The sequence below is a fragment of the Pleuronectes platessa genome, chromosome 21 (genome assembly GCF_947347685.1).
Source record: "Pleuronectes platessa chromosome 21, fPlePla1.1, whole genome shotgun sequence".
In the NCBI taxonomy this organism is placed as follows: domain Eukaryota; kingdom Metazoa; phylum Chordata; class Actinopteri; order Pleuronectiformes; family Pleuronectidae; genus Pleuronectes; species Pleuronectes platessa.
The window spans coordinates 3,317,921-3,345,407 of record NC_070646.1 but is presented as its reverse complement, the minus strand read 5'-3'; the positions used below and the strand labels follow the sequence as shown (position 1 = coordinate 3,345,407).

The 27,487-nt window shown below is 43.5% G+C and overlaps 1 protein-coding gene across 1 annotated transcript; it reads left to right on the top strand.

Moving 5' to 3' along the window:
• Positions 1-27,487, top strand: LOC128427246 (protoheme IX farnesyltransferase, mitochondrial). The gene is made up of 7 exons (XM_053414338.1): positions 1-118; positions 1,300-1,442; positions 1,549-1,936; positions 2,090-2,214; positions 21,653-21,723; positions 24,955-25,187; positions 27,066-27,487. The coding sequence occupies exons 1-7, from the start codon at positions 88-90 to the stop codon at positions 27,485-27,487; spliced, it is 1,413 nt and encodes a 470-aa protein (XP_053270313.1). The 5' UTR covers positions 1-87.

The following is a 27,487-nucleotide window of genomic DNA, read 5'->3' as shown; positions in this document are numbered from 1 at the left end:
TGCTTCTCCCTTACCCAACGAGGTCAAAATGGCGGCTTGCTGCATGTGAAGGGGACCGGACGGGAGCCGGCTGAATGATCGGAGAACATGTATAAAACGCCGTGTAGCCGGCTGTCAGGTACCCGAAGGTTTTCTGCTTCTTCCTCCGGCGCATCGTTGCTTTTTCGAGACGTTTTAAATGTTCGCTCGCAAGAAACAGCCTCTAAAGCTAAAGGCGGAAGCTAGCAGGCTAGGTTAGCATGTGGCTAACCGGTGGGAATGTTTGGCAGGAGGCAGTGACCTTAAACAGAAGTCAGCCACATCTGCAGAGACTGAAACAACTCGGTTACTGACCGGGTTTCACTTCTTCAAGCCTGGAAGCTGTGTTATCATCAAGTTGTGTTTTCTACCAGCAGGAACAGTTAGCTTCAGACTAATGTAGTAAAGTATTCCAGGTTGTTATTGATGCTTTCGTTATGCTAAGGTGGTGTTTTCCTCCGCTTCCTTGAACTGCTGGGACATTTCAGTGTATCCTCACTACTGTACATGTTTTATATGCAATCATACGAGCATGATGTAGAATAATGAACTGAGTGAATTGACCTTTAACGTGAGATCAAGTCTTTTTCTAAACTGTTTCATCAGAAGTTGAACATTATAACCTCAAGGAAGATGATATTCATTCAAATTAGTGGTATAACACTTGTTTGAGTTAAGTGTTCTATAGAAAACTACCATGGGTGTGTGTGTTAAGTTTAATAGTTAAGTAATTTGGGAACTTTATAGCCACTTAGCTCAGTTGTCAACAAGACAACAATCACAGCATAACTCAAAACCAGAAAAGAAACAAAACACACAACCCCCCTCCCCATAAAAACATGACACACATCTGCACTCTGTCTTCACTGAGGCTTATTATTGTCAGGAACCCCGTGTTGTTATACCACAGCACAATCAAAATGACGAAATGGGAAGAGTGGAGATGTATTATTATCATGTTATCATCTCCAAAATGCAGTTTATTGCCAAGTAGGTCTTCACATTCAAGGAATTAGCTTTGTTAAAGATAAAGACAAGAGTATTTAGTACAAGAGTAGATTCAAAACATTTTAAATGTATACTGTCATTCAAGAGAACAGAAAATGGGCCTGTTTCAAAAGCTTCCTTCTTGTCATCAAAATTTTAATCTGGAAAGGCCAGGACCATCATGGGAATCAGTGTTTTCATTGGTTTCTATTTTGTTGTATCTATGTTTTTCATAGAACTGAAACAAAAGTATTGACTCTGATAACAATGCTTCCTGTCTTGTGTGTCCTGTAGGTTTGATCGGGGCTAGTGTGAAACAGAAATTGGCTCAACATCTCCCTCGATGTGATCAGACGGCCCGGGGCCTTATCCAGCTGCACAGGAGAGATCCATCAAAGTGGTTGACCTATCAGCAGCTCAGCTTCCTTAAACGCCAGGTAGCGTTCATTGGTCTTAATATTTCATTGTTTTTAGATTTTAGGGAAAGATAACCTGTTGCTTGTTGTTAGTACAACAGTTATTTATCCCCTGGTTTCCTTTCAGTATGTAGCAAAGAACAACAGTGAGCTTCTTCAACGTGCCACCCCAAAGCGGGCACCGGTCCTGACCATTGTGGATGAGAGAGATGACAGCATTGAGAGGCAGGTGGAGAGAATACCAACCATTGCTCCTGTGGTGTCAGGCCCTGTGCCACAGGTAGAGGATGTCACCAGTCAGACGCAGCCTGAAGCAAACCCAGCTGCAGCAGATGTGGCTGCGCAGAAAGATTCGGTGTCCGGCACAGCTGGGATTTCAGATGAGACTCCACATATCCAGGTGGAGACGGAGGAGGCGAGGGAGGCTCGTCTGGACAGACAGTGGAAGCAGGTGAAGGTGGATATGGCCGACTTACCGGATATCTACGCCAAACTGGCCAAAATCAGACTCACAGGTATTGAACAGGCCATAATATTAACTATTTAGAGAGATATTGATACTAGGATAATAGATCTTCTACAGACACAGAGCATGCATTTTAAGGTGCTGTTTACTTTTTTTAATACTTTTACGTTCCCTTTATAATATTCTTGCTTGATGGTTCCAGGCTTGGTGGTTACAACTGCAGCAGCTGGCTATGCGATGGCTCCGGTGCCGTTTGACCCATTCATCTTCTTCGTGGCCTGTTTGGGAACAGGCTTGGCCTCTTGCACTGCCAACTCCATCAACCAGGTCAGTTATCCTCAGAACAAGGGCTTGCATGTTTACCTCAGCATTCTTGAATTAGTATGTGTTTGGCCTTTAGCTTGTTGCTCACCTCATTAAAACCCTCATTATGTGATCATGGAGTTTATATCAGCATCTCTCGAACACAAGGTCACCAACGATGGAACATTATAGGCTTCACAAGGATGGTAATTGCAGCAGGATTATAATAAACCCTGTGTATCTAATAAACTGTCAACTTTGTATGAATGTATGATTAACAACAGCTGATTGACTCAAACTACAAAGACGGCATAAGGCAAGAAATATTAAACACCCGGCCTGTGTAATCGTTTCAAGAATTGCAGTAAACACTTGAAATGTTTCTGGCCTTAAATCTGTTTATTATTAAAAACCAATTTCCTTTTGGACGGAGCGTAACAACGACTAGTCACAGAGCTGGAGCGATGTCAGTGTAGCAGATTTTTGTTGACGTGTTTTATAAATATGAACGTTCTTGTTGACAGACACACCCACCCACTAGAAAGGGCCAAGAGTCCCAGAACACATCAATTTTTTAACCACTCGACATTCCTATTTTGCTGCACAGCTCAAAAATGCATTGAGCTAACTGTAACACTGTTATTATTTCCCTGCTGAAAGCTTTTTTTGAAGCTAAAGACAAAGGGGAGCTCGGGCAACTACACACTTAAAATACCTGGAATAAGTAGGGCCTCCCTCTGCCGTCTAGTGTTGACATTGTGCACTGGAATTTGCTCTGTGACTTAAGAATATTAGTATAATAGGTGACCTCTCCCTCAGCCGTGGATTGAACTCTTCTAAGTTGTGTCTTTGGCCTGTAATTTGGCAGCGATCATGATTACACTGCAGGTTCCTGGCCTCGGGGGCAAATCCTCAAACCCGCTACCCAAGCCTACCATCAACGGGCATGTTGTGCACTTTGTGTGTCTTTGTTTTACAACACAATGAAGTGCCTCACCAGCCCACGCATGGTTTGTTCAAACAGCGATCATTCTTGACCTGAACTTGCATCTGTCAAATACGTAGGTGCAGTCGACCCCCCCCGCCCCCCCTGTGCTTCACCTCGGGGGTTGTCTCTATGGATACGCATGTGCAAATGTTTACACAATGTTGTTATTGTTGTCAGGCCTGAATAGTGTCAATCAGTGCTCAAGTTAAAATTGTGTGGTCTGGTCCGTGGCGTTAAACAGAGCTCTGCCCCGATTCCTCTACTGCACACTGAGCAGGTGTGTAAATATTCTTCAGGTATTTGAAAAATGTCCCCTTCTCCTCGTGCTGAGGAGAGTCGCCCCGACTCAGGCTCCAAGGCGTTCAGAGCGCTGAGTGATGTAAGAGGCGGCAGCCCCTGTTCGAACCCTGGGTGTTCCCTAATCTGTGGGCTCACCCTCACATCAGGCCCGTCACTCTTCATTTTGTCCACTAACTCAGCACGAGCTTAGGGTATGACATAACTTCATATTTCATAGAAACAGTGTTATGTGGCTGGCAGTGCCTCTGTCTTGGTTTCCTCCATCCAGGTGTGGTTACACACCTACAGTAAAGGTGAAGCGTGGGCAAAGGTCACCGCAGGTGTTGTCCCAATTAGACAAGTGTGAAAACCGGCAGGAAAAATGTGTATTCAAGGAGTTCTGTCACTTTGGAAAAGTAAATCTTTTCCATGCTTTTTATAACGGGGCCCCGCATTTTAAGAAAAGCATTTTCTAAGACAAATAATGGAAATTTGCAAAAAATATAACAAATTAAGCTGGTTCAAATCAAAGATAATATATTTAAGTGATTTTATTTTATATTTTCACTTTATAACAGTTATACAAAAGTAGGGTGAAGTCATGAAACCCCTCAGATGATATCAAAGGAGCAATATGACAAGTTTGAGCGTGAGTGAAAAGATGAAGATTCAAAGTTTATTATACATGTGGCTAAAGTTTGCTTTGGTAGGATTTATGGTATTTTCGGGAATGCTTCACATGGTTTCTGCAGATAAATGTTAAGTGAACAGAAAAGAGATCCTGATGGAATATCACTTCAACATTTCTCTTTGTTTTCACAAATGGCCTTGTGTCTCCTTGGCTGAAAGTCATCAGCGTTTACGCCGTCTGAGACCGAGAACTCCTTTTTTGTGGCTAGTAGCTGGTATGCGAGCCCGAGCGTTCACACAAGTCAGATCCATTCTGCTTCCTCGTTCCCTCTTACTCTGTGGCTACGTGCTGTGTGTCATCGTGGCCGTAATTGACAAGAGTTTGAGATGGGAGTATTGTTTCAGGCAAATTAGCCACATGTCTTCAAGCACGGCCGACTTTGAAGTGAGTTATAAGACAAAGACATGCGAGGGCTCCATTCTTTCATTAAAGAGGTCAAACGATCATCACCATTAACAAAGTAAACTTGTGTATTGTTGGTATTGTCCTGTCTGCCTCTGCTTGTCTGGTATGGAAAGTATATGTCTGTAAGCATACAATGTAAGAGAAGTTGTTTGTGTTGCTTTGTTTTGGAGAAGAATGTCATTTTCCTCGGTGTAATTACACACACAGAAGGACGGGGGCTGTCATGTGTGACAAGTAATTGCCTGTTGCACTGCCTCTGTGGCAGTACTAACACATCCAGGATTGTCTGTCAGGTCTTCTTGTCAGAGACACACCCTCTCCTGCGTGTGTGTGATCTCAACACTTTGTTCATCCATTTGTTTTTCATAATCCTGTAAAAAAAAAGTGGAAAGGTGAAGGAAAACATCCGACCTTCAGATCTGATGCCAGGGTTTTTCCCTCCCTTTCATCTTAAAGAACTGGTGCATTAGTGTGGCTGGTTCTGATCAAAGCTAGATGTCTTTTTATATGAAACATCTAACAGATCCCTGACAAACGAAGATCACTACCTATGGATTGTGCCGCTCCTCCCCAAATCCATAATTCTCTGCTTCTAAAAGGGAGTGTGCGAACAGGAGACCGCACAACTGTCAAATTACCTTGAGGAAAATGTCCTGAGGGGGTGAAAAATACTTTGGCTCTTGAAAGTGGCAGCCAGGCCATCAGTGGAGCTGTCAAAAGCCAAGGCTGCTCTTTGTCCCATCGGGAAGCGCCCGTAGGGCAAACAGAAACGTTGTGGTTTCTTTTCAAAATGTAACTCTACTTAGGAAACTGTCGGAAAGATGTAAGCACTTGGAGTCACGTAACAATGGCAAGTCAACGTCTCGAGTTTCACGCCGCAGTCCAAAACCGTAACGCTGTCATCTCCGTCTTGCTGTCTCCAGAAGATAATCAAGTCTAACAGCTGAGGGATGTAATTATTTCATCTCCCAGTCCAAGTGACTCCAATGCATCGAACGCAAGAACATTTGAGCTTCTTCGTTGTTTTTTTCTTCTGCCTCCAACTTGCTGCTCATCCAGCCTTAAAAGCCTTTGTAGAGGTGTTCGAGCGTAAAAGGCATTACTCTGTAGAGAACCTAGAAATAGCTCAGCCTGGTCAAGGCCATACCTTAGCTTTCAAAACAGAGTCCCCTCTGTTCTTGCAGGACAGAGTTGAACTAGGTAGCATTAAATGAAAAAAGTGCAGGTCTCAATGCCCCCTGGGCCCCACACCAGGCACAACCTCTGCAGGTGTTCCAGCCGTCATCACCTTCCAGTTTGGCCACTACTTCGACTAATTGGATAATTGGGTCAGATGAGAGTTAAAGGCTGAAGCCTTAAAGACCCCGGGGAAGTCTGAGGTCCCCTGCGGTGCAACCAAGACCCGATGTGGCCTTTTACACTCAAATAAGCACCGCTCGGCTATTTTGACAGCAGCTGGTAGTGTAAGGCACACCGTGTCTGCTCGCGTGTTAGTTCTGATGAACTCTCGGGCTGTTTTGTTTTTGCGGCTGCCTCGTGTCATTTGTATTCTTGTGACGGTGACAGCGAGCTTTTGTGTCTGAGTATCTCCTGTGGTGAGCTGTCTCGAGGCTGGCACGCAGATGCGAGCCCCCACAAGCCCCCAGCCCATCCTGCCCTTCCACTCCGAGCTACACCCTTCTCTCCTGTCCTGTGCAGGCATGCATTATTTACCCTCCTGCGTGTTTCCTTCTGAGTTCATCCTGGTCATAATCATCCAGTGCACAGGTACATGACCAATCGTGTGTTATCAGAACATGATGATAACATGTTTGATATACTTCTTTTAAACCTTTCAAAAGCAGAGATACTTTGGTTTACAAGGATTCTTTAAAATCCTAGATCTCCTGGTAACCGGGAGGTCATTAACCAGTTGTGACATATTGTTTCTTAACTTGTGTACAGATGATCCGCAGAATAATAGGAATCAATTCAAATTCGTAGCTGTTGACTATTATTTTTTTTTTGAATCTGACAACACAGTGTAGTATTCAAACTCTTTGCTCATAGCTGAAGATCATACTTTCAACTTTAAAAGCATTATCAAACTCCGCTGACATCACAGTCTACTGTCTGAAGCACATGCTCGTACAATGCAGGCTTGTTCTCGCAGCTTATGTCTTTATCTCTGATCTCTGTCTTTATGTTGTTTGCAGTGGCAGTCATCTTGTTAATCATATTTACCCAAGTGTTTGGAGGTCAGATTGGTTCGCTGCCATGTGAACTTGGATCTAAATCGAGACTGGAAATTCCCTCATGTTGTTATACATATTAAATTATCCCTTAAGGCGTATCTAGTTTTCTCCATAAATCTGTGTGTTTTTTAACTTTAGTGATGCTAATTTATGGGCCGGTCTCAGTGAAAGTCACACTTGGTTGAATAACAGTGTTTGTATTACTGCAGTCAGAAAGTATAAGGGCTGCGACATATTTTCTTGTTATAGCTCTGGACAGCAGCACGTCTAATTGGAAATGAAAGTTTATTAACTGAGTCTGTGCTTTAATGACATCTACTATTGTTGGGAACTAAGAAAGTAATCAGAAAAAGCTCCAAATAATGAGCCAACCCACAATTCACAGGGTAGCATGTAGTTTCAATGTAAAGGTGTTAACGTCACAACATGGGCAGCAAGACATACAGTGAGCTTTGTGTGGAATACTTTCTTTATGAGATTCTTTCTGCTGTGGATATTTGTCAATGTTTTTTAATTCACGTTATCAAGTCTGTACTTGACCAATATAATTTCCAAAGGTAGTAAGTATGGCCATAAGCAGACATTGCCTTCGGTAGGTACTTTTCTACAGTGTACATTCGGTGTACTCCTCTTAGTTCTAAGATGGTCGTCCGTGATTATCTTCCTCTTTGCCGATGACGTCTATATGTCTGTTTCGGTAGTTGTCCTACTCGATGGTCCTTCACAGTCAAGGCTGCCTAAGCAATTTTCCAGAATTGGGCTCCTCATGTTGTACTTTGGGGTACCTCGCAGGGCATGGTACCTCTGGAGGGAATCATTAGTTGTAACAGGACCTCACAGCCACCGAAGCCCCTCTTACCAGTGCACTCTTCAAAGAGGGTGAAATCCTTCCAGTGGATTTGTATCTGCTGCCTGCTGAGAAGCAGCGACAGAAGATACGGGTTCAAATGGGCACCGTTGAATACCTCCTGCGTGATGACATTGCCGTCTATTATGTGCAGTTTATTTTTATTGAAAATTACCCCCCCACCATTGAATCCCTTTTGATGAATTGCAGTGGGTGTCTTTCAAAATGGCCCCAATGAGGGGGTACTCTATTTGTTTTTCCTGTGTGTGGAAAGCTTCAAAGATACTGTCAGGCAGCTCGACTTATCAAAGGACGACATGTTGGTCATTTTTTTGTGGAGTGTCTTTTTTGAGTTAAAGGTCAAACACATTAGAAACTAAGCCCGATGGTCCATTTTACTCGACTGGGATCCCCCCTCCCCCCGTTGTGCAGATGCTGCTCTCGGGATCTTGTTTTCCAGCAGCTTAGTTAAAACAAAAAAGGGCCGAGCTGATCTTTGACACTGATAGTTGTCTCACTTTTTGTTTTGATTGTCTGTACCGAGCGCGGATGAAGGGATGGAAATTCCTTTTTTAATTGCCCATCGAGATGGCACGAAAAGGACACGATGGGTATCTCTCCTTTGGTGCAGGATTAAAATGAATATTTAACCAGACAGCCCTGTTTAATAGTTAATTTCTTTAGAGCCTTTTGTCTCCGTCAACCACGGGGGTGCCAATCCGTTTCAAACTGTACAACTGGGTCTCTCGCAGCCTCAGATGGGAGACAGATGCTTTCCTCTGATAAAGTCATGAAGGGTAAATCCAACTATTGAAACCCCCCAGAGATAACGCCTGTGGGGAAGCGAGAGCAAGGACTGTTGCCAGGCAGGCTTAAATACTGGGATGTTAATAATAATGAATTTGTGTGTGTGTGTATATGTGTGTTTAATTTACAGCCTTTTTAGAAGACTTGCATCAGTGTTGCACTTGAGTGGCTCCTTTATTCATTATCTTATGTCACTAATACTATAAACTTCAAGTACTGAGTCGAGTACATTTGGAGAAATACTGGTTAAACGCGGCAAAGAAAGTTCTTTCTCAGTATCTGCTTTTAATAATTGGTCACAAAATTCATGAATATGTTTTATCAAGCCATGTCAAATATATAATACAATGAGCCACAGCTTAATCTTAAACAATCCATATGTAAAACAGGTTACTCTAATAAATAAATATATGCTATTGAAATCAAGAATCGTGGAATCTGTATTGGTTACCACTAAATCTTTTGAATTGGATCAAAATACAACATGTACATTACATTTCCGCTTAAACTACATATTCCTTTTGATCCCAAACTCTAGCGTTTACAAGTACAGGGTGTCCTCACTTCAAAAGCAGAGTAACACAACACAGTGTCCACAACACGTCTTCATCTTTGTGTTAAGATCACACGAGAGAGAGAGAGAGAGAGAGAGATGCACTTCTGCTCACACGCAAAGTGTCTCTCTAAGCTTTCAATGTCGTGGCTTGTTTGGGCAACCACACCTCACCACAATGGAGATGCCTTCACCCGAGGGAAAGAACATGACTGACTGATGGGCAGGTGGGGCCCCTCCTCAACACCTCCCTGATTAGCCTTTAGTTTTTCACAAAACACTGTGATTATGGGCTTCAGTGACCTACAGGGCGAGATGCAGACTCCGTTGAAGCTTGAGTCAGAAGGCTGAAACCACCCACCTCACTGTCTGGCACCAGTGAACCTTTCTACACCTCACTCTGCATTGGGCACAGACTCATGCAAGCTGAGTTAGTGCTGTTACATAAACCTGATTACCTGGTTATGTTTTCACCAGGATCACACAAATCTATTTAGTGGATTTTCCACAAAACTTGGTGGAAGAATAGAGCAAACGTGGTGTATTTGGTGTGTAATTTAAAAGGGATGTTAGAAATTGATGGACATATGAACTTCACTTGGTGCCATTCTAGTTGTTGCTGGAGTTTTCAGCAGGTGAAAAGTAGGAGACATCTATGGCCAACAGGGTAGGACTGTGTTTCTCTGAATCTGAGACACTCACAACACCAACATGGACAGATTTTCCCAGTTTCTTCTCAGTGTTCATTTCCAGTTAAGAAGAGGCACGTCAGCCCCTCCAGGATTCACAGTGAAGGTATCAGTGAACAGAGACACTCAGTCTAGAGGACAAACCGTCTCTCTGGGACTAATGTCACGCTGAAGTGGATTGTGGACGGGATGGCTGAAGACGTAGTCGTCTTGGAAGTGGCCCTCTCTGTTAGTCATCAGCCCTTTGCACTGTTTGAAATTAGCAGAGTGGGGCCAGAGGTTTGCATGCCTATACAGTGGATGTAATATCGCTGTGTTTTGCCAAGCCTCGAATGTTTTTTTGTTTAGTTGAGCAGCTCAAAATGACCCATTATACAAAATAAGAAAGTTAAATTATTATGACAGGAAAGTGCAATGCCTGGGCAGTAACGCAAAACGCCTATTGTGAGGCTAACGATAGTCAGATGAACACACATTGTGTTTTGATTCGTGGCACTGTATTTCATTAAAGTCAGCGACAGAGAGGTGAACAACAAATTTCATGAACTAGACCTCTGTCATGTGTGGAGCTGGAACATCATAGTTACCTTGTTTTATACGTTTTTTGGCCGCCCTGCCTCTGTAAAGAGATAATTGTACATGTGAGGCTTGTTTTACAGAAGCTAAACAATGAACGAGTGGAGAAATGAATGTTAATGAAGGGATGATTAGAGAAATACTTAAATTTTATTTCAGGAAAGTACATCTGTTTAGGGTATCTACGTTTTAAAGAACTAACATTTATGTATATGTGTTGATTGTACAGTTTTTTCTCTCTTTAATGGAACTCAAGAAAGTTCTACCCTCTATCTGGAGGTAACTTGGCCAAAGGCAAGTAAGGAACACTCTTTGTAATACTGAGATCCGTGGATAATTAACAAAAGCAGCCCTGTTTATGCCCGTGAGCCAACACTGCATGCTAATTTTATTCAAACCTAGAAGCTTCGGGGGCAAGAGCATCATAGCCGGAAAGCAAAATGGTTACCAACGAGGACCAAGACTTTTACCGAGTGTTGGGTGGATATCACAAACTCAAAATATAGGTAAACATTTTTAGATTTACTTGTTTGGCCTGAAATTAAGTTTGTCTCATTGGGGTTCAGGGGAAATTTCTATGAGATATATAAGTTTTAAACTTTTCAACTGATTAGCAGGATCAAGGGTTAGTTCATTAAGCTTTTCATCTCCTCATTTGCTGAATGAGGGACTTATTATCTTAAATCTCGCTTGTGGCGGGATTAATTAAACCAGATTAGCATTTCATGTGGTCAGCTGGTCACGTTTCTTTAGGCAAATTGACACATGAGGACAATTTTACTGTTTTGTTTATTTTCATAACATCTTTCTTTCTACATAAGTAAGGGTTTCTAAACCCCTCTAGACTGTAAATAAAGGTTATTCTGAACAATTATATTTTCATTGTAGTTCATGTCTATTGAAACTAATCCTCAGAGATCCTCAGAGAATTTTAAGTTATAAGAGATTCTCTCTTATAACTTAAATTTTAAGACGGGATCTTGTTTTCTTTTCAACTCGTTATTATACAGACAATATGTCCTTAATCTCAACTGCCAACCAAGACCTTTGTTATGCTATACCACGGCTTATCTCAAAAAGTTGATAAAGCTCATAACAGTCTCATTAAAGTCTCTATTGTCGTGACAGTTATAACTATTTAAAAAATGTTCTCAGTTCGTGTCAGGACAGACTTTTGGGCATTTTTTGAAGACTCTTAGAGGTGATTTTGTAGTATTTTTGTAAGGTTTTGCTTTATCTCCGTTTCTGCATTGACTCCTGCACACTGAACTGATTCTTTAACATCACATAAAGCTTTTTAGTGTCATACAACGTCTATAGTATAGCCTTTGTCTCTCTTGTTGAGTATAGTATTACTTTCCATGTCCACATGTCGATTCCACCTGTTCTTCGCCACCACTCATTCCTTTCTCGTGTCTGAGAAAATCATCCTGCTGGATTGGCTCTGAACACGCCTGTCTCGGGTTTAACTGGAGAAACTGCAGCTAGTTTAAAAGATTTTCAGACTTAAACTGTACCTATTTGTGTCTCCTCTTTACACAAGGTAATGCTTCTGGATCTCTTAGGGATTGCAAAGCCTCACTTTGTTGTCTTTCTGTGTTTATGCTTGGATGTCTTAATAACTGTTTTCTGTTATTACCATGGCTCCTGTAAGCCCGGGGCCAGCAGAAACATCGCAGCATTGTCAGCCCTTAAACAAAACTGACGTATCCCCTTTAAGTGAGGCTGTATAACTTGACACTGCTTTGAAGCGGCTTCTGTCATTAAGTCATGTGTTGTTGTTTTGTTTTTACATTCCCTAAATTACTGGGTGAAGGTAAACTGCATTTTATTTTTCCATCTCATAAACATTTTGGGCTGTGATATGAAAGAGACCTTGTGTGATGCTTTAGACCCAATTCAGCAAAGACTCACAACTCACTCCTTGTGGTGTTATCTGCCTCCTACACAACAGCCACGCTCGCACAACAAAGACCTCAAAGCCCCACATGTGTGTTTTCACCCTGAACACAATAATGTCACTGTGCAGTCCCTCGTTCAAGTAGCAGGAAGTAACCACGACTGTGGACCTATTCATTTTACACCCACACAACTTTGATCAATATGAAAATGATAAACAGCTGGGTGCAGTGGTTACACTGGTGGGTTTGTGACTGTTTCTCAACCTGGGGGTCCCGACTCCCACGGGGGTCAGTAGATAATTTTTGGAGGTCGCCAAATGGTTGTGGAGAAAAATAAAACATAATATATGTTTATAATAAGGTCACATATTTTAGACTAGGAATTAATCACTCAAAATCTATGTGCACATGAGCTGCTGCTACAAAGACCTTGGAAAAACAAGCCTGATTACAGTGGTGGGAAGCGACTCAAAGGTTGAGTTCCACTGGTCTGACTTACCCAGATCTTGGGGATTAAACATCTCTGCCGTCTGAGCTGTGCTTGTCGCACTGTTGAGTGGGGGGTCCTCATGCTTTTGCACTTCTACCCGTGCTTCTGTTGTAGTAACTGCCTATGGAGAGACAGAATGGTGAGGAAAAGAAATGGCTCCAATTTCACTATCCCACAGTTTTAATGGCACTTAACCACGTTCAAATGGCTCTTTGTTTAAGATGCAAGGCTTTTATGTAGTATACTGTAAAGCAAACATAATACTCTCTTGAAGCACATGCAGTGATAAGGTTGAGCTGTTCTCTAAATTTGTCACCCCATTTTTTGTTATATAACAAATAAACCTGTAAAATGACACATCATATATATTTAGATGACAGACGTATTCACTGTGCTTCAGTGTTTTGTCAATAATCTCATGCAAAGCAGTGTTGCTCTTTTTATTTGTGCCAATCCTCGCGACCCTCTCTCGGAGGAACTGTGCCAGCACTTACTTCCCCCCCCCCCATTCAGACACACTGGAAGCTGTGACTTGCCACATCCTGACAGAAAGAATTTTTGTTACATTCGGAGGGGACAGATGGTTGACAGCTCACTCCTGGAACCCGTCGAAGAGCTAACTGGTTGCTTTTCCACTTGAGAGGATAGCGAGGGAGGCGAGAGGATACGGAGAATATGGCAGAGGAAAGGGATGGGTCTCGGGGGGGCGAGGGTCTGGCGGCGGAGGACGACTGACTCTGACAGGAACTTTGTTACCCTCTTCTTACGGTCTCCTCCCATTTGCTCCGGCAAACGAGATTGAAACTCATGGATAAATTATTTACCCTGCTGCTTTTTTGCCACTGTTTACCATCTGCTCCCTTGTGTTGGGTTTGTCAGCTCGTGTTCTGCCTCCAGATAAACACTGTTCAGACTTATTCTGTGTCCCGTCAAGTATGACACTAAAAAGAGAGGGTTAGCACAACAGGAGATGTTTTAAACAGAGTTTACAGGTTGGAAACCACAACTAATAAGGAAATTCAACTGTTTGAATAGGGTTAGTGTTTGAATGAAGATCATCTCAACCTCCTCTTCTTCTTCTTGAGGTTAGATCAGAGAGGAACCTCGACATTAACCCTGTGCTCTGTCTTTTTGTATTTGGGTCAAGAAGAAGGTAACTCTGGAGCTCTGTAGGATGTGATTCAATCTGTTAGTAGTTAAAGAGACAAAGACTCCATATCGACATGAAAAGTTTTTGCATTGGATTATAGGAAGAAAGCTCGACAGCTTTCCTTTTTCTTTTTTTTTTTCCTTGTCCCTGAACTAAACAGCTCTGCACGGCTCCACTTTGAGCTGCATCTGTTATCAGACGTCCGGTTTACAGAACATGTTCGAGTGGGAGAACCTGATAGGACAATGTAAAGCCGATAACATATACTATAGAACTATGTTAAACCCTCTTATCTAGATTCACACAAAATTGAATGAGTTCCTCTGTTAAACATACTGCACCTTTTCCCAGTTTGGTGGAAAGAGGTGAAAACATGACCCTGTGAAAGCCATTGGTTTTAAACTTTGAAAATGTCTGTTTTAGTCTCTGCAGTACATGTTATGATCGGCATCTTGTGGTAAAGCTGTTTAGAGAGCGGTTATTCTCCACCAACTTGACTTATTTGATTAATAGGTAGTTGACCTTCTTCCAGAATTGAAATTGTATTTCTTTATAAGGTAGTGCTGTGAGTGAGGGGCTAAAACACTGGCTGCACACAGCTCCAGACCTCACTGGCCTGCCGTCCTCTTCTGGGGCCCTCATTTTGATTTGAAAGGCTTGTTGAGGGAGCCTGCCGAGATGAAGGGGGGGATTTTGCTCTGGGTCACCGCTGCAAATACAAATATTCCAGAGGTGCTGATGGCTGCTGTCATGTTCGAGAGAACAGTGCGGGCCTTCATAAGCGGCTGCTGCTTATCACTTCCAACGTCCACTGGCTACATTTCTTAGAAATCTTCAACAGCAGCCCTATCGGAGTTGTATTAAAGCTGACACACATACATACACACTCATTCCAGTCTCCTTGTGGTCAGACACAGCTGCGGACCAAAGAATCTAAACACCCACATTCCCTCGAACATACACATCGACATGCACATGCCTCGTTTTCAACGGCACCTAAACTGTCGAGAGGCTTTCAAACTGCTTGTCATGTCAGTCGCACCCTCACAGTTATTAGCAAATGCCAACCGATGGCGGAAAGGACTGTTTATTTCTCTTAAAACAATTGGCCACACACACAGGCCGGTTCTATGTGTTGAGCATTTCCCTGATATGGTTTTCCCACAGTATGCGAGGCTGAATAGAAAGCACTTACGTGTGTGCTCAGTACGTGGTGATCAGGAACTGGAGGGAAGTACCCTCATTAGTAAGAGCGTTAACTTATCAGGCCGAGACTGGAGATATGGTCGGCCAGTTCTCCAACAAAGGAATTTGTCTTGTTTGCTCAGTTGATGTTTACAGTGGAATGAAAATGAACGTGTCAGCCAGTTTGACCCAATGTCTGGGTTTCTGGAAAATGATATCAAACCACTTTGTGAAATTAGGATCATTATTTAAAACCCATTTCCCCAAAGGAAAAAATTATAACAATAAAAATAAGCACACCCTGTATCAAATCCATTTTTACGCTGTTTATGGACATGAACTTGAAAAAATTGGGTTCAAATATTCTAAGGAGTTTGTTCTTTACATATGAAGAACGCAGCCGGAGATTGTTCAGATCAGACCCGTTGACAACAGCAGGAAAATGTCTGGAACACTCAGACAAGGGGTGTTGCCTCTGTAGAGCATAGAGGAGGCAGGACATGACGTACACATCCCCTGGTTTTTGTTAACAGCTTTTAACTTTGACAGCAGTTCTTATCATCAAAAGCTCTCCAGTCTTGGTGTCTTTTACGTGCATGGCACCTTTTTCCTCCTGAGGTATTCTGGCAGGAAAAACTCTGTCAGGAGAATGTTAGCAGCAACCGACTCTGACATTTGTGTTCCAGCATCACAGCCCCTCCAAATACATTCAGGACGAAGTTCCGACCAAGTGTCCTTGTCCATAAGTCATCCTTTCTGCCATCTACCAAGAGCCTGGCTTTTAACCTGACTCCTCCCGTTCTCTAGGAGGCACTGTTGCTCGGTCACAATACGGTTTAAACGATGAAAACGGTGATGTGATACGACACTCGAGGCACGCGTGATAAACTGCTGCATCACTTTTTAAACAAAAGGCACATATTCCCCACCAGACTCGCCTGCATTAGTGATTTAGGATGCTCCTTTCGTGCAGAACAGAAAAAGACAACGCTCATTTATCTTAAGATTCGCACCAGAAACTTTTCTTTGTGGAGGTAAAGCAGCAGCTGCCATCAGCCTCCTTTTGATCAGAGGAGCTGAAGAAAAACACAGAAAGCCAAATGTAAGAATGATGCTCTACCTTTCGCCTTTTTTTTGTTTGTATTTCTCAGTTTCATACTTCATCCCTCTTTGTAGCCCGGGCAGCGAGGGTGAAGCATGCTCCTGCCTTGCGGTGAGCTTCCCCAAATCTTCACAGGCAACGGGACAGATTATCGGCAGGGCAGAGGTAATGCGGCTCTGCGCGGCATTAATTGGCTGATTAACATGAGGACAGTTTAGCGCTTCACTGTCTCACTCTCGGGCCATTAATCAAGAGGGAAGCGGTGCCAGCTGAACCGCTGCCAGCAGCTCCACACAGCCCACTACAAAGAGACGGAGAAGACTTGTGGGTTCAGCACACGAGCTGAAAGGAAGACGTGATTCGCTCTTTGGCCAGACGGAGTACTGCAGCCTGGAGGGAACAACGGGAGACTTTAATATATAGTAGCGGGATAGAGAGGTTCTGGAATTTTAGAAGACCAATGATGTGGTGGTTGTTTCAACTTGGCTACTTTCATTCTTTTTGAAGGTCTGAAGTAAAATGTAATGATCACGTACACATGCGTGAGTCAGCGTGGACTCGATTGTGAAAAGATGTCTGGTCTGAGGTTTCTTGATCTTAGTTTGTGCTGTTTTCTTTGATTTCGACCCTCTTGAATTCAGCAGTGCAAACAATCCTGGCTTTTCATGTCTAATCACACCAGCTGATCCCCCTGTCATTTCATCACAGCACAGGAATCACACAGGGCAAGAATCCACAGCATCTGCCAGCTGTTCATACTCAGCATCCCAGACTCCGGCACGCTTCCTGTTTTTAATTATAGACTATAAAAGATGAACAATGCGTGTTAGCTTCCTTCCACTATGCGTAAATGAAGCATCCCGGGTACAGACGCTACCACCTTGTGTTTGCATTTGGAATTCAGAGTCTGTGTAGTAGTGATTATGGCGTGGAGCCACGGTCATCCAATTGCAAATCAGTGTCATTTAGCATAAAGTAACTAAAACCAAATACACTTTTAAACTTAAATGTTCCTCAATGTAAGAAGAACAGAAACCATCTTTGAGACATTTTTATTTTACCTTTATTTCTACTTTTTTGTTTGGCCCATATCCAATCTGCTAACATGGAGGAGGCTGGGTTTTACTGGCCAGCTACCAGAGGTTAGCTATGGCTTCATTTTTTGGGGAGCTGTCAAATTACAATGTACAGTGTTTTGTGTCTACATTCGACCTCTGCACATTATCCCATGTTTGCTCCTTTTAAATTAATCTACTACCTGTTTTTTATCATCTCTCCAAGTCTATTCAGGTTCATTCTCACACTTTAATAAAAGTACTTTGCATGTGTTCAACAGGTTTTTCAGGGAACTGGTGGAAACTCACAGCATTGCTCACATAACTCCAAAACTACTCATTTCACTTAAGAGACATCAATAGCATTTTTGGAGTTCAAACAGCCGCTCAACTTCCACCTCACAAACACCTTGAAATAACATTGATCTGCTATACCAGCGTTTTTTTGTTGGTGTTATGACTAGTCAGGTTGCACGCGTTGTCTGTTTTGTTCCATTTCTTTTCTTTCATTCGACTTCAAAACGCTGTGAACGTCTGCCTGAACCGTCGACTTGACTTCTGACGACGGCTTAATCTATGTAAATCTGCGCCTGCTTGTTTGTCAAGTGGCTGATCAGAGACTCTTCACAGTTGGAGTTGAAGGGGGCTTTGAGAGCTCTCGAGTTGTTTTTCAAGTAGACTTGGCTTCGCATGCGTCGGAGCACCACCCCCCCACCCCACCCCCGTGGAAGTCTGAGTCTGCCACTCTGCTCGCTGTGTGCAAACAGTTGACGAGCCGACAAGTGACGACTCGGTCGTGTTTTGGGGTTCAGCCCGTGCACCTGGGTTTCCCTCGGCGGAGTGAGAGAGACGCAGTGTTTAGACCAGCTGATGTTCCTGTGAGCCAAAGCCATCCAGCTGCTCGGCCGTGTGTATTCCTCTGCCTGTGTCGAGTAAACACAGTGAACGCACAGTGTGTGTAGTTGCTGCATCGCTCCTCTCCGACCTTCACCTCACTTCCCGTTGTTGTTTTTCCCGGCTGATAGGAGGTGTGCTTATCGTGTGGGCTCTGTCAGGCACAAGCACTAAAGGAGGACAAAGATTTTAAATTACACACATTGCCAAAATGTACGCCTAAAGTCCTACTAAATGATTGTTTATTTACAGGTACATTTTATGGGTAAGCATCACTATAAATCAAACCAGGATACAAGCCAAGTTATCCTCTTTAGCTTCAACTGGAGAATAGGAAATGGCTCCCTGCAGCCTGTTATCAATTGAGCCTGTGTGGTTGGCACTGGATCACGCTCTGTCTTTGATAGCTCGGAGGATCTGGCAACTAAACACTCCCACCTCCTTGCTTCACACTTTGGTCTTGCCTGTTTTTAGCCCTCATCATCTGGCAGATAATTGCCCCTATGGTTATGGGGTTTGTGTGTGTGTGTGTGTGTTTCTGCCCGTAATTGAGAGCAGCAGCCATAACTTCCGGTTCATTCTCTCCAACCTCTCTGTGTATATCCAGAACTGATCCATAGGGCTGGGATTGGTATTGTTCCAGGCAGTGTTTTAATGGATCTAAAGCACGATCCATTTTCAAAGCTTTGTTTGCACGCCACCTTTTGAAAAGTGCCTCACTCGGCTCTACAAACACCACAGCCTGCAGATTCAATAGGCTGTCATTGTGTCAGTGATGCGGGCGGACAAATATATCAGGAACAAAAGTCTGTTTGCCTCTATTGCATGAACATTGTGCACGTTCATTGTGTTGTTCATGCTGAAGATGAAGGCTGTTGAAATCATGTCCAATCCCTCCATCCGAACTGATGCTCCCGGCCTATCTCTCTTTTTACCAATAATATTCAAAATATCAAAGCCTAGATCAAAGCTGTAATAGAGGCTCTATTATTAATGTAGAGTTGTTCAGCTGTCAGACATAAACTATTAAGTTATATAAACAATTCAATGGGATTTGTTTTACATTTGTTATTAAATATACTAGAGTAAAGATAATTTTGCCATTTAGTTTAATTTTGTATTTTGTTTAAGCTTTTTTTTTATATTGGATGATCTAGTGTTTATATTACACAGTGTAAATACTATATATATTTGCCTTTTTGATAGTAAACGGCTCACTTATTAAGAATATTTAATCATTCCCTATAAATATATTCAATTATTTTGGGGATAGTTTTATTATCACAATTTTATCAAACACTTATCTGAATTTATTGATGATATATATAATCTACTGTTGAATACTGGTCAAGTTTCCCTGCTGGAGATTGATTTTATTGCCAAACATCCACCAAATGCTCTGTAACTCATTTTCACAGTCAAATCACTTAAAGTCAATGAAGGTGAGGACCTGTGAAACTCTCATCAACTCTAAACAGATCCACTCTGAACCTCGGGACCTACCTGTAGCAGCAGGCGTGCACGCACACAAACGGCCCAATTATTTAAATGCCATCACTGTAACACATGGCCGTGTTTGGGCAGAAATAATGACAAGGGCTGATGTGAACCAGATCAGATGAGGCGCTCCGACTTAAAAGGCCGAGACGGAGGAACGCGAGCAGAATGTGACAAACTGAACAGACAGGGCAGCGAACACAGTGAGAAGGACTGAGTGACTTGGACGTTCACATCAAACCATCCATACACACTGACGACAGGTTCACCCAAACAATGGCCGTGCTGTGGATCTTGTGTTTTGAAATACTCGACTCTCTCCTCTTTGTTCTGGCACATGGTGCAGGTGGCTTCTAATCCTGTAGGGGCACAATGCTAAGGTCCTTTTTCTCTCACATGTGGAATGATGTTCTTGGAAACCGAGTGGATCCGTTTTATGTGAGCCGAGTTGCAGCGAGCTTGGCCCTCGGCCCGCCTGCGCCCTGTTTCAGCAGCGCTCTGGCCACAAAGTGCATTTCTCTCTCATGCGGCCCCTGACCTCCTGACGCATTTCCTGACCCAGGAAATAGAATTAACACCTCAGTCGGGGCCTTGGGGTCCCACAGCCGCATACACAGCTGCGCTCTGCCCTCGCCCAGTCCACTCCGCCAGATAGTGCTCCATGTCAACTCCACGAAGCCAAGATGGAAAAGGGAAGCTGGAGATTTTCTTTGGAGCATGGGAAGAGCTTATTTCACCGCTATTTTTAATGTCTTGGGTTGGTTGAGGAGTTTTAGTGCTGCAACTTCAGCAGGAACAAGAGCCAAATGAGATATATTTACCTACTTTATAATGTGTGGCCGGCACCACCATGAAAAGCTCTGTTTCTTTTATTACTTATGCTAATTTTGTCCTCAAAACAATGTAAAAGAGGACGGCAATTCCTCTTTGACTAAATGTAATTTGAAATGTGATCCATTTCTCGCCTGAAATGAAATCCTGAGAACGGGAAATAACATCTCATGCAAACCATGGTAAATACAACAAAACGACCAGCAACACATTCGACCTGGACAGAGATTCAAGGTTGACTCTGAGCAGCCCACTCTCCTAACCCTCTTCAAAATAAAAAATAAATCTATATAATATGAAATGCAGTGCCTTCCACCAGGGGTTTTCTTAATAATGTACAGTGTCATAAGTGCAGTAAATCTGAGGCCTGGGCTTTAAGGAGAGAAAAGTGGATTATCTGCTTATTAGACATTTTATGTGAACCATATATCAGAAGAGATGGATCTGGATATTCTGAAGCCTTAAGAGCTTTATCTGTTTTCTTCATTAGTCGAAGGCTCTTATGCAGGCAGGCAAATGCACACACTTTCGGTCGCTAACACACACACACACACACACACACAAAGAGGGGAGAGGGAGATTAGCCAGTTCCTGCATATAGGCGCCCCATGTGTTTGCATTTAAGTCACACATTGCCAATCTCATGGGAGCACTTTGAAGCATACTCCTCCAGAACAGATCATAAAACAGGAGTATAAGTAGTTTTTCACATAGTTGTATCCCAGAACACCCCGCCACCAGCACCACCTCCCACCCAACAGCTCGCCGCTGCTGCTGCCGCCTCCACCTTCCACCTCCAGTCCACTTCCTCTCCCGAGTGGTGGGGCGAGCGACTGGCTCCTCTTCCGTTGTTTCTCTCCACATGTGGCAGAGAAACACTCACAGAGGCGGAAGTGGTGGAAGTCTCCCATCTTTGCTTTGCCCCTGTACAGTTTATGCGGCTCTTACAAAGCTGACTGAACAAGTCTGTGCTAACAACAGAGAGCAAGGAGGCAGAGGGAAGATGTGTGATGTGTCATAATGGCTGCTTGTTTCCAGAAACTGATTTAAAAGACTAAAGGGAATGAATGGAGGAATAAATCATCTGAAAAAGAGAAGGACAGACATACCTTGGTTAATGGTGCCTGGTTTTAAACCACAACGTGCTGAGTTTTCACTGCTGTATTAAACATAATGTGAAGTATGGGCATGAGAAAGAACTGAGTATGTTTCCTCCCTCCTCTTGTCTGAATGTGTCTCGTGTCTGGAACAGCATTTGACCTTTTTGTGTGTTCCTGTGTCTCTGCAGTACTTCGAGGTGCCGTTTGACTCCAACATGAACCGCACGAAGAACCGCCCACTCGTCCGAGGACAGATCAGGTACAGCGTTCTCTCTCTCTTGTGCTTATTTAACAGCATTTTTCCCATGATGTTGTGTATCAACTATTTAGCGTAGCATTCCCATCTGTACTGTTTTATTGCAAAAAAAAAAAGAGAGCGTGACGAAGGACTGGAGAGTTCCAGAGGCACAGAAACAGCTCAGCATGTTTTGAAATTCAGCTCAGTGCAGACAAACAACACTAGCAAACTGAAATCATACTATAACAAATTACCATTTCTGTTACTGCTGCCTTGCTCACTGACAAATAAAACACTAGAGAGCACACATCCAGTATGGATTTAGATCTCTGATCATCTGCCTGAGGCCTTTTGTATGTTTCCAGTTCCTTTTTTTTAAATCCAGAGGTGATTGAGCTGAATGAGGTATTTCTCCTAAACTTCAGCCTTCTGTCAGATCTGTCTGAGACTTATTCTTATTCTTGTATTCATGTTGCAGCTTTAGTTATTGAGTCATTATGACACTGGAAGACGAGGACGGTAGCTGCCAATAAACGATATACATGGCAGCAGTGATGTCCCGCTGTGTTACACCTGTAAGATGTAATGTGAGCTTGTTACCAGGCTGGGGAGGAGGAGGAGGAGGAGGAGGTTGAAGTTACTTGAGCACCATTCACTTCGTTACCTCGAGTATTTAGATGAAAGATTAGCTCTGTTTTCATACTCAATGAACTGCCTGCATCACCATGTCGAAACAAATCTTTGTAAAACTCCTGCCGCTCAACAGCAGACTGATATTTAATGATTCATGAACCAAATGTGGTTGTTTTACTTCTCTTACAGGAAAAAGCTCCACATCTCCTCTTTCATTTTTAATCCGGAGCAAACAACCAGCAGTATGCTAAACACCCACCTTGCCTGCTAATAGCAACGTAGTCACTCTGACTGAAACACTTTGTCAGTGTCATAGCAGCTAACTCATCCCAAGTTCAGGGCTGTTCCCCTGACATGCTGTTTAAAAGTGGCCTCTCCTGCTGCTGAGCTGGTAATTGAAGATGTTCTCTCACTGTCTAAACACAGCCTCTTCTCCCCGGCTTTTAGTGTGTCGCTGACAAAAGGAGGTGTGCGTCTGTACGTCTGCGAGACACACGGAGACTCTGTGTCTCTCGCCCTGTCTCCTTCCCTCTCTCACACATGTAGAGTAGAGTCGGCGAGCAGATGGGAGGCTGGACCGGCCTGTCAAACAATCCGTCAGACGGCCGTATTTTACACATTTTCCATGTTGTTTTCAGGACGAGGCTTTTTATGAGCCAAACGATGTTCCTCCACTACATCTGCCTCCCCGGGCCGGAGTCTGTCTGCCCAGTGTGATGCAGCAGCATCTGAAATAGCTTCTCAGTTTTTATGTCGAGACTACAATAGTGTTTCCCCACCTTTTATTGCTCTTCTGTAAAAAATGTGAAGTACAGTTTCCCATCCTCAGTTGTGGTTTTTTTTGCAGAGTTTGAAGCTTCCACATGTGGTGGATGCTAAATAGCTTTCAGATTCGTAAAGGAAGGAAACACAGAAGATACATTTTCTTTAAAGACAGACAGTGTGACACACAAATCATGAGTCACGACTGTTGACCTTGTTGGATCAGGTCATATAGTCTGGAATGGTTAGTGAGTCAGTTTGGAGACAAAGTGATACGTGTTGTGTTGAAGGATTCTTATCCATTGTGTACTCATGAGCTCTGTGTGTTTATTAACCTTTTGTCTTCTTTTACAAAGATAGCAAGAAAAACAACTTTAATGTGTTTGATTTTCAGGACTGCAATCGTGATGGTCTGAATCATTTAATAAGGAGAAATAATGATGTTTTTTAATGGCTGCAAATGGAGAGCAAACAATGAAGCAGTGCAGCGTGCTGTGAATAAGTATTTAATTATCCAGCTCTTAGTGCAAATGCATCAACTCACCTTCAGGTCTGGGATTTGAGTTTCTTTGTCTAAAGTCTCCAGACAAATTGCTGCAAACACGCGGCAAAGAAAAACATTTTCTAGATGATTCATGTTGCTGTTTGTGTTACTAGTCAAAAACAAATGATTTGTATTTTGGGAGATATCAGTTCTGTATTTCAGGTCTAGTATTTTCACGTTTCTATAATCTATAAGTTCTACATTAGTCTCTAAAGGCAGCGTGAGGTAGGCAAGGTTTAGGAAAGTCCAGAAGAGTTAGTTCTCTGTAGTTTCTTCACCTCTTCCTCTTTTACCTCTTGATTATTTAACAGTTTTAAGTGGATTCATCCGGTTTCTTTAAGCTAATGAGTCAAATCCCTCACGTGTCACATTTGGATTCGAGTCCTTGATTGTTTTCTAAACAGCTGCCGACTTCACTGGCGTTCTGTGTTGACTTTACCCACCTGACGTTATGACTGTGGCTGCGTCCGACTGTAAGCAGAGGACAGTACCCCCCCACCCCCCTGCTGAGCCAGCCCACAGCCAGACTGTCAGCGGCCCATAGCCAGCCTGCACGGCCCCACCTCAGCCCACATAAAACAGACATAACACCACTAATCACATTAATGCAGCAATCTCTCTGCTCGGGCCGCGCCACCAAAATAAAAGCCCTGTTTGCTTTTTGAAGAAGAAGGCCTGCGTTCGGTCAAGATGTTAATCTGCCCTCTCTTTAATTTATGGAGCATTTACTGGTGAATTTGAACCAGACCCGACCATCCCTGCTTTCAATAAAAGATGAGGGGAGGAGGAGGAGGATGAGGAGGAGGAGGAGGTGGATGAGGAAATCTTCATCCGGGGTAAAAGCCTGAGCCACAGCGGTTTTCCTCGGCTAGGTTTGATCTCTGGTGTGTGCACATGCTATTCATCTCGCTGGGCTACTTTTATCCCCGACAAACTCTTATCAGATGAGCTTCCTCTAAGCCTCCCGTTTTGAGATCCAGCCATGCACGGCGGCTCACTGTCAGTGTGTGGCCTGAGTGTGTGTCTGTCTCTGTGTGTGTGTGTGTGTGTGTGTGTGTGTGTGTGTGTGTGTGTGTTAGAACAGGTTCGACTATCTGGTGCCTGCACAAGCCCTAAGATGTTCATCATTCCGTAGTTCCTTTGGAAATCAGAGGCTTTTGTCCCTGCCTGTATTTTGTGTACTGTAACCTGTATATATATGAAAAGAAAAAACATCAGATTCTCATCTCATAAACTTGCCTTTGTAAATATTGGATTGTTTCTGTGCTGATTGAGCTGATTATCATATCCTGTCTCCCTCTGTCTCCCATCAGTCCCCTCCACGCCGTGTCCTTTGCTCTCGCCTGTGGGATCCCCGGAGTCGCTCTGCTCACGCTGGTGGTGAACCCGCTAACAGGCTTCCTGGGCGCCCTCAACATCTTCCTCTACACCTGCTGCTACACTCCTCTCAAGAGGCTCAGCATCGTCAACACCTGGGTGGGAGCGGTGGTGGGCGCCATTCCTCCTGTCATGGGCTGGACGGCTGCCACGGGTTGTCTCAGTCCAGGTACGACCACACATAGATGCTGCCACTGAAACATTAAGTCCATTGAAGCATTGTCAACACATTGAAGTCATTTATGAAGCAAAGAAACCAAACGGGTGGATTTGCTGCTTTCCTCTGTTTTACATCATTGTAAATTAAACATCTCTGGCTCGTGCACTTGAGATGAAACAAGCACTTTGAAATAAAACACCACTCAGGACTATGAAAAAGTGAAGTGGGGCTTTTCAAAGTATTTATAAATTCAATAAAACCAAATGGACGATTAGAACAAACTGCCAACATTCAAATGGAATGAGTAGCACATGGGTTTGAGCCTCCAAACCAAACCTGTCGAGTCCCGAGTCAGTCGCTGGTTTCGTTTTGATCTGACAGGTTGTAGCTTCTCAAAAGAGAATATTGTGACAACTTATTTTTCTTATTCGATAGAAAATCGAATATATTTGCGGGTTTTTGAGGCAAATATTTTCAAAATGTTACCAATTAAACAATTAATAGAGAAAATGAACAGTTGCTGCCGCCCCTTGTTCTCTCACGTCACTGTCTCACTGCTCTGTGTGAATTGTTGCTCTTCACTGGGACGTGTCGAACCAGACTGGATATCACAAGACACACAAAGTTTTATTTACACTCAGGATCCCTGTTGTGTTGTTAGTTGTCCTTGTTCCCTCAGAGTTTGACGGCACTTACTCTAAGTGGCTTTGCACAAAAGCATCTGCCAGACGAATGTTCGGTTAAGTGAAGAGACGGAGACTCGGCTTGTTGGTTGCACACATTTAAGTTTTCTGTTATGGCAACTGTATGAAATGTGTTTTCTCAAGTTGCTGCCATTCCCCAGAGGAGCACTCGCTCAACTTAATATGTACGTTAGTGGCCTCATTCAACATCATGTTTATTGAGTTTACTGCCTTTTCATCTATGAATTGAAAGACTTTTATTCCATTCCATCACTGTGTTTACAGGAGAGACACTAATTCCATAGCAACTGGTCTTCTTCATTAGAGCCACAATCTAGTCTTCACCGAGGCTCAGCCCTTTGAATGAACTGCATGTTATCAAATGATTAACACTGCAGTCGGTGGAGGAGAGAGAGAGAAACTGAACGATACGGAGCACACGCAGGATAGTAACAGCCATAACAGACGCGACCAGAAGGAAAACACGCACTCTGAAAACTCACTAATGCAATAACACAAAGCTAACCACCAGTAATGGTTATAACGGACCAGCTAACGTCATCAAATATCAAATTAAAACCAAAATGCAATCTGAAACGTAACGTGACGTTTTACTTTGGTCCATGTCCCATCCACTAACATGGAGGAGGTGGGGTTTTATGATCTATACTGCAGCCAGCCACCGGGGGGCGATCAACATGCTACAGCCTCACTTTTGGGCAACTGTCATGTCGTCTATCAAGTCATTAAATAGTTTTGACGCCGAGTTTTAAATATTATACGAGAAGGCAACGTTTCTGGCTCTCGGAATATTATTTTGAAATTCCTTTTTTAAATAGACCACAGTGTTGATGTCTCCCACTGAGAGAAGTAAAACTTGTTTTCAGAAAAAAAAGCCAAAGCACTATAAATAAAAATGCTAAATATTGTATTTTTGGGGGGGAATAAAAACAAAGTTTTGCAAAGTGGTTATTTTTGTGGTTTGAATACATAAAAGTTAAAGTTCTCTGTCTTTTATTTTATTGTGAGATTAATAACAGGAACTTGTATCCAGACATTGCAACACATTTCAGCACTCGGTGTAATATGTGGCAGCTGAGTATGAACTAAAGAAGCGTCACATTAGTTTGACTCCCTCCGACTCTGCTTCACTAATCCTCTCCTCCTTCCTCCTCCTTTTATCTCCCCCCCCCCCCCCCCCCAGGTGCTTTGTTGCTGGGTGGCTTCCTGTACAGCTGGCAGTTCCCCCACTTCAACGCCCTCAGCTGGAACTTGAGGGAGGACTACTCCCGCGGCGGCTACCGCATGATGTCCGTCACCCACCCCGGCATGTGCAAGCGGGTGGCCCTGCGCCACAGCCTGGCTCTGGTGGGCCTGTCCACCTTAGCCCCCGTGCTGGACCTCACCACCTGGACCTTCCCGCTCATCTCCCTGCCCATCAACCTGTTCATCAGCTACCTGGCCTTCCGCTTCTACCGCGAGGGCGACCGCAGCAGCGCCCGCAAGTTGTTCTTCTGCAGCCTGTGGCACCTGCCCATGCTGCTGCTGCTGGCGTTCACCAGTAAGAAGCCTCGCAGGGAGCCGGAGGAGGCGGCGGCGGCTCTACCCGTCGCTCTGCAGAGCTAA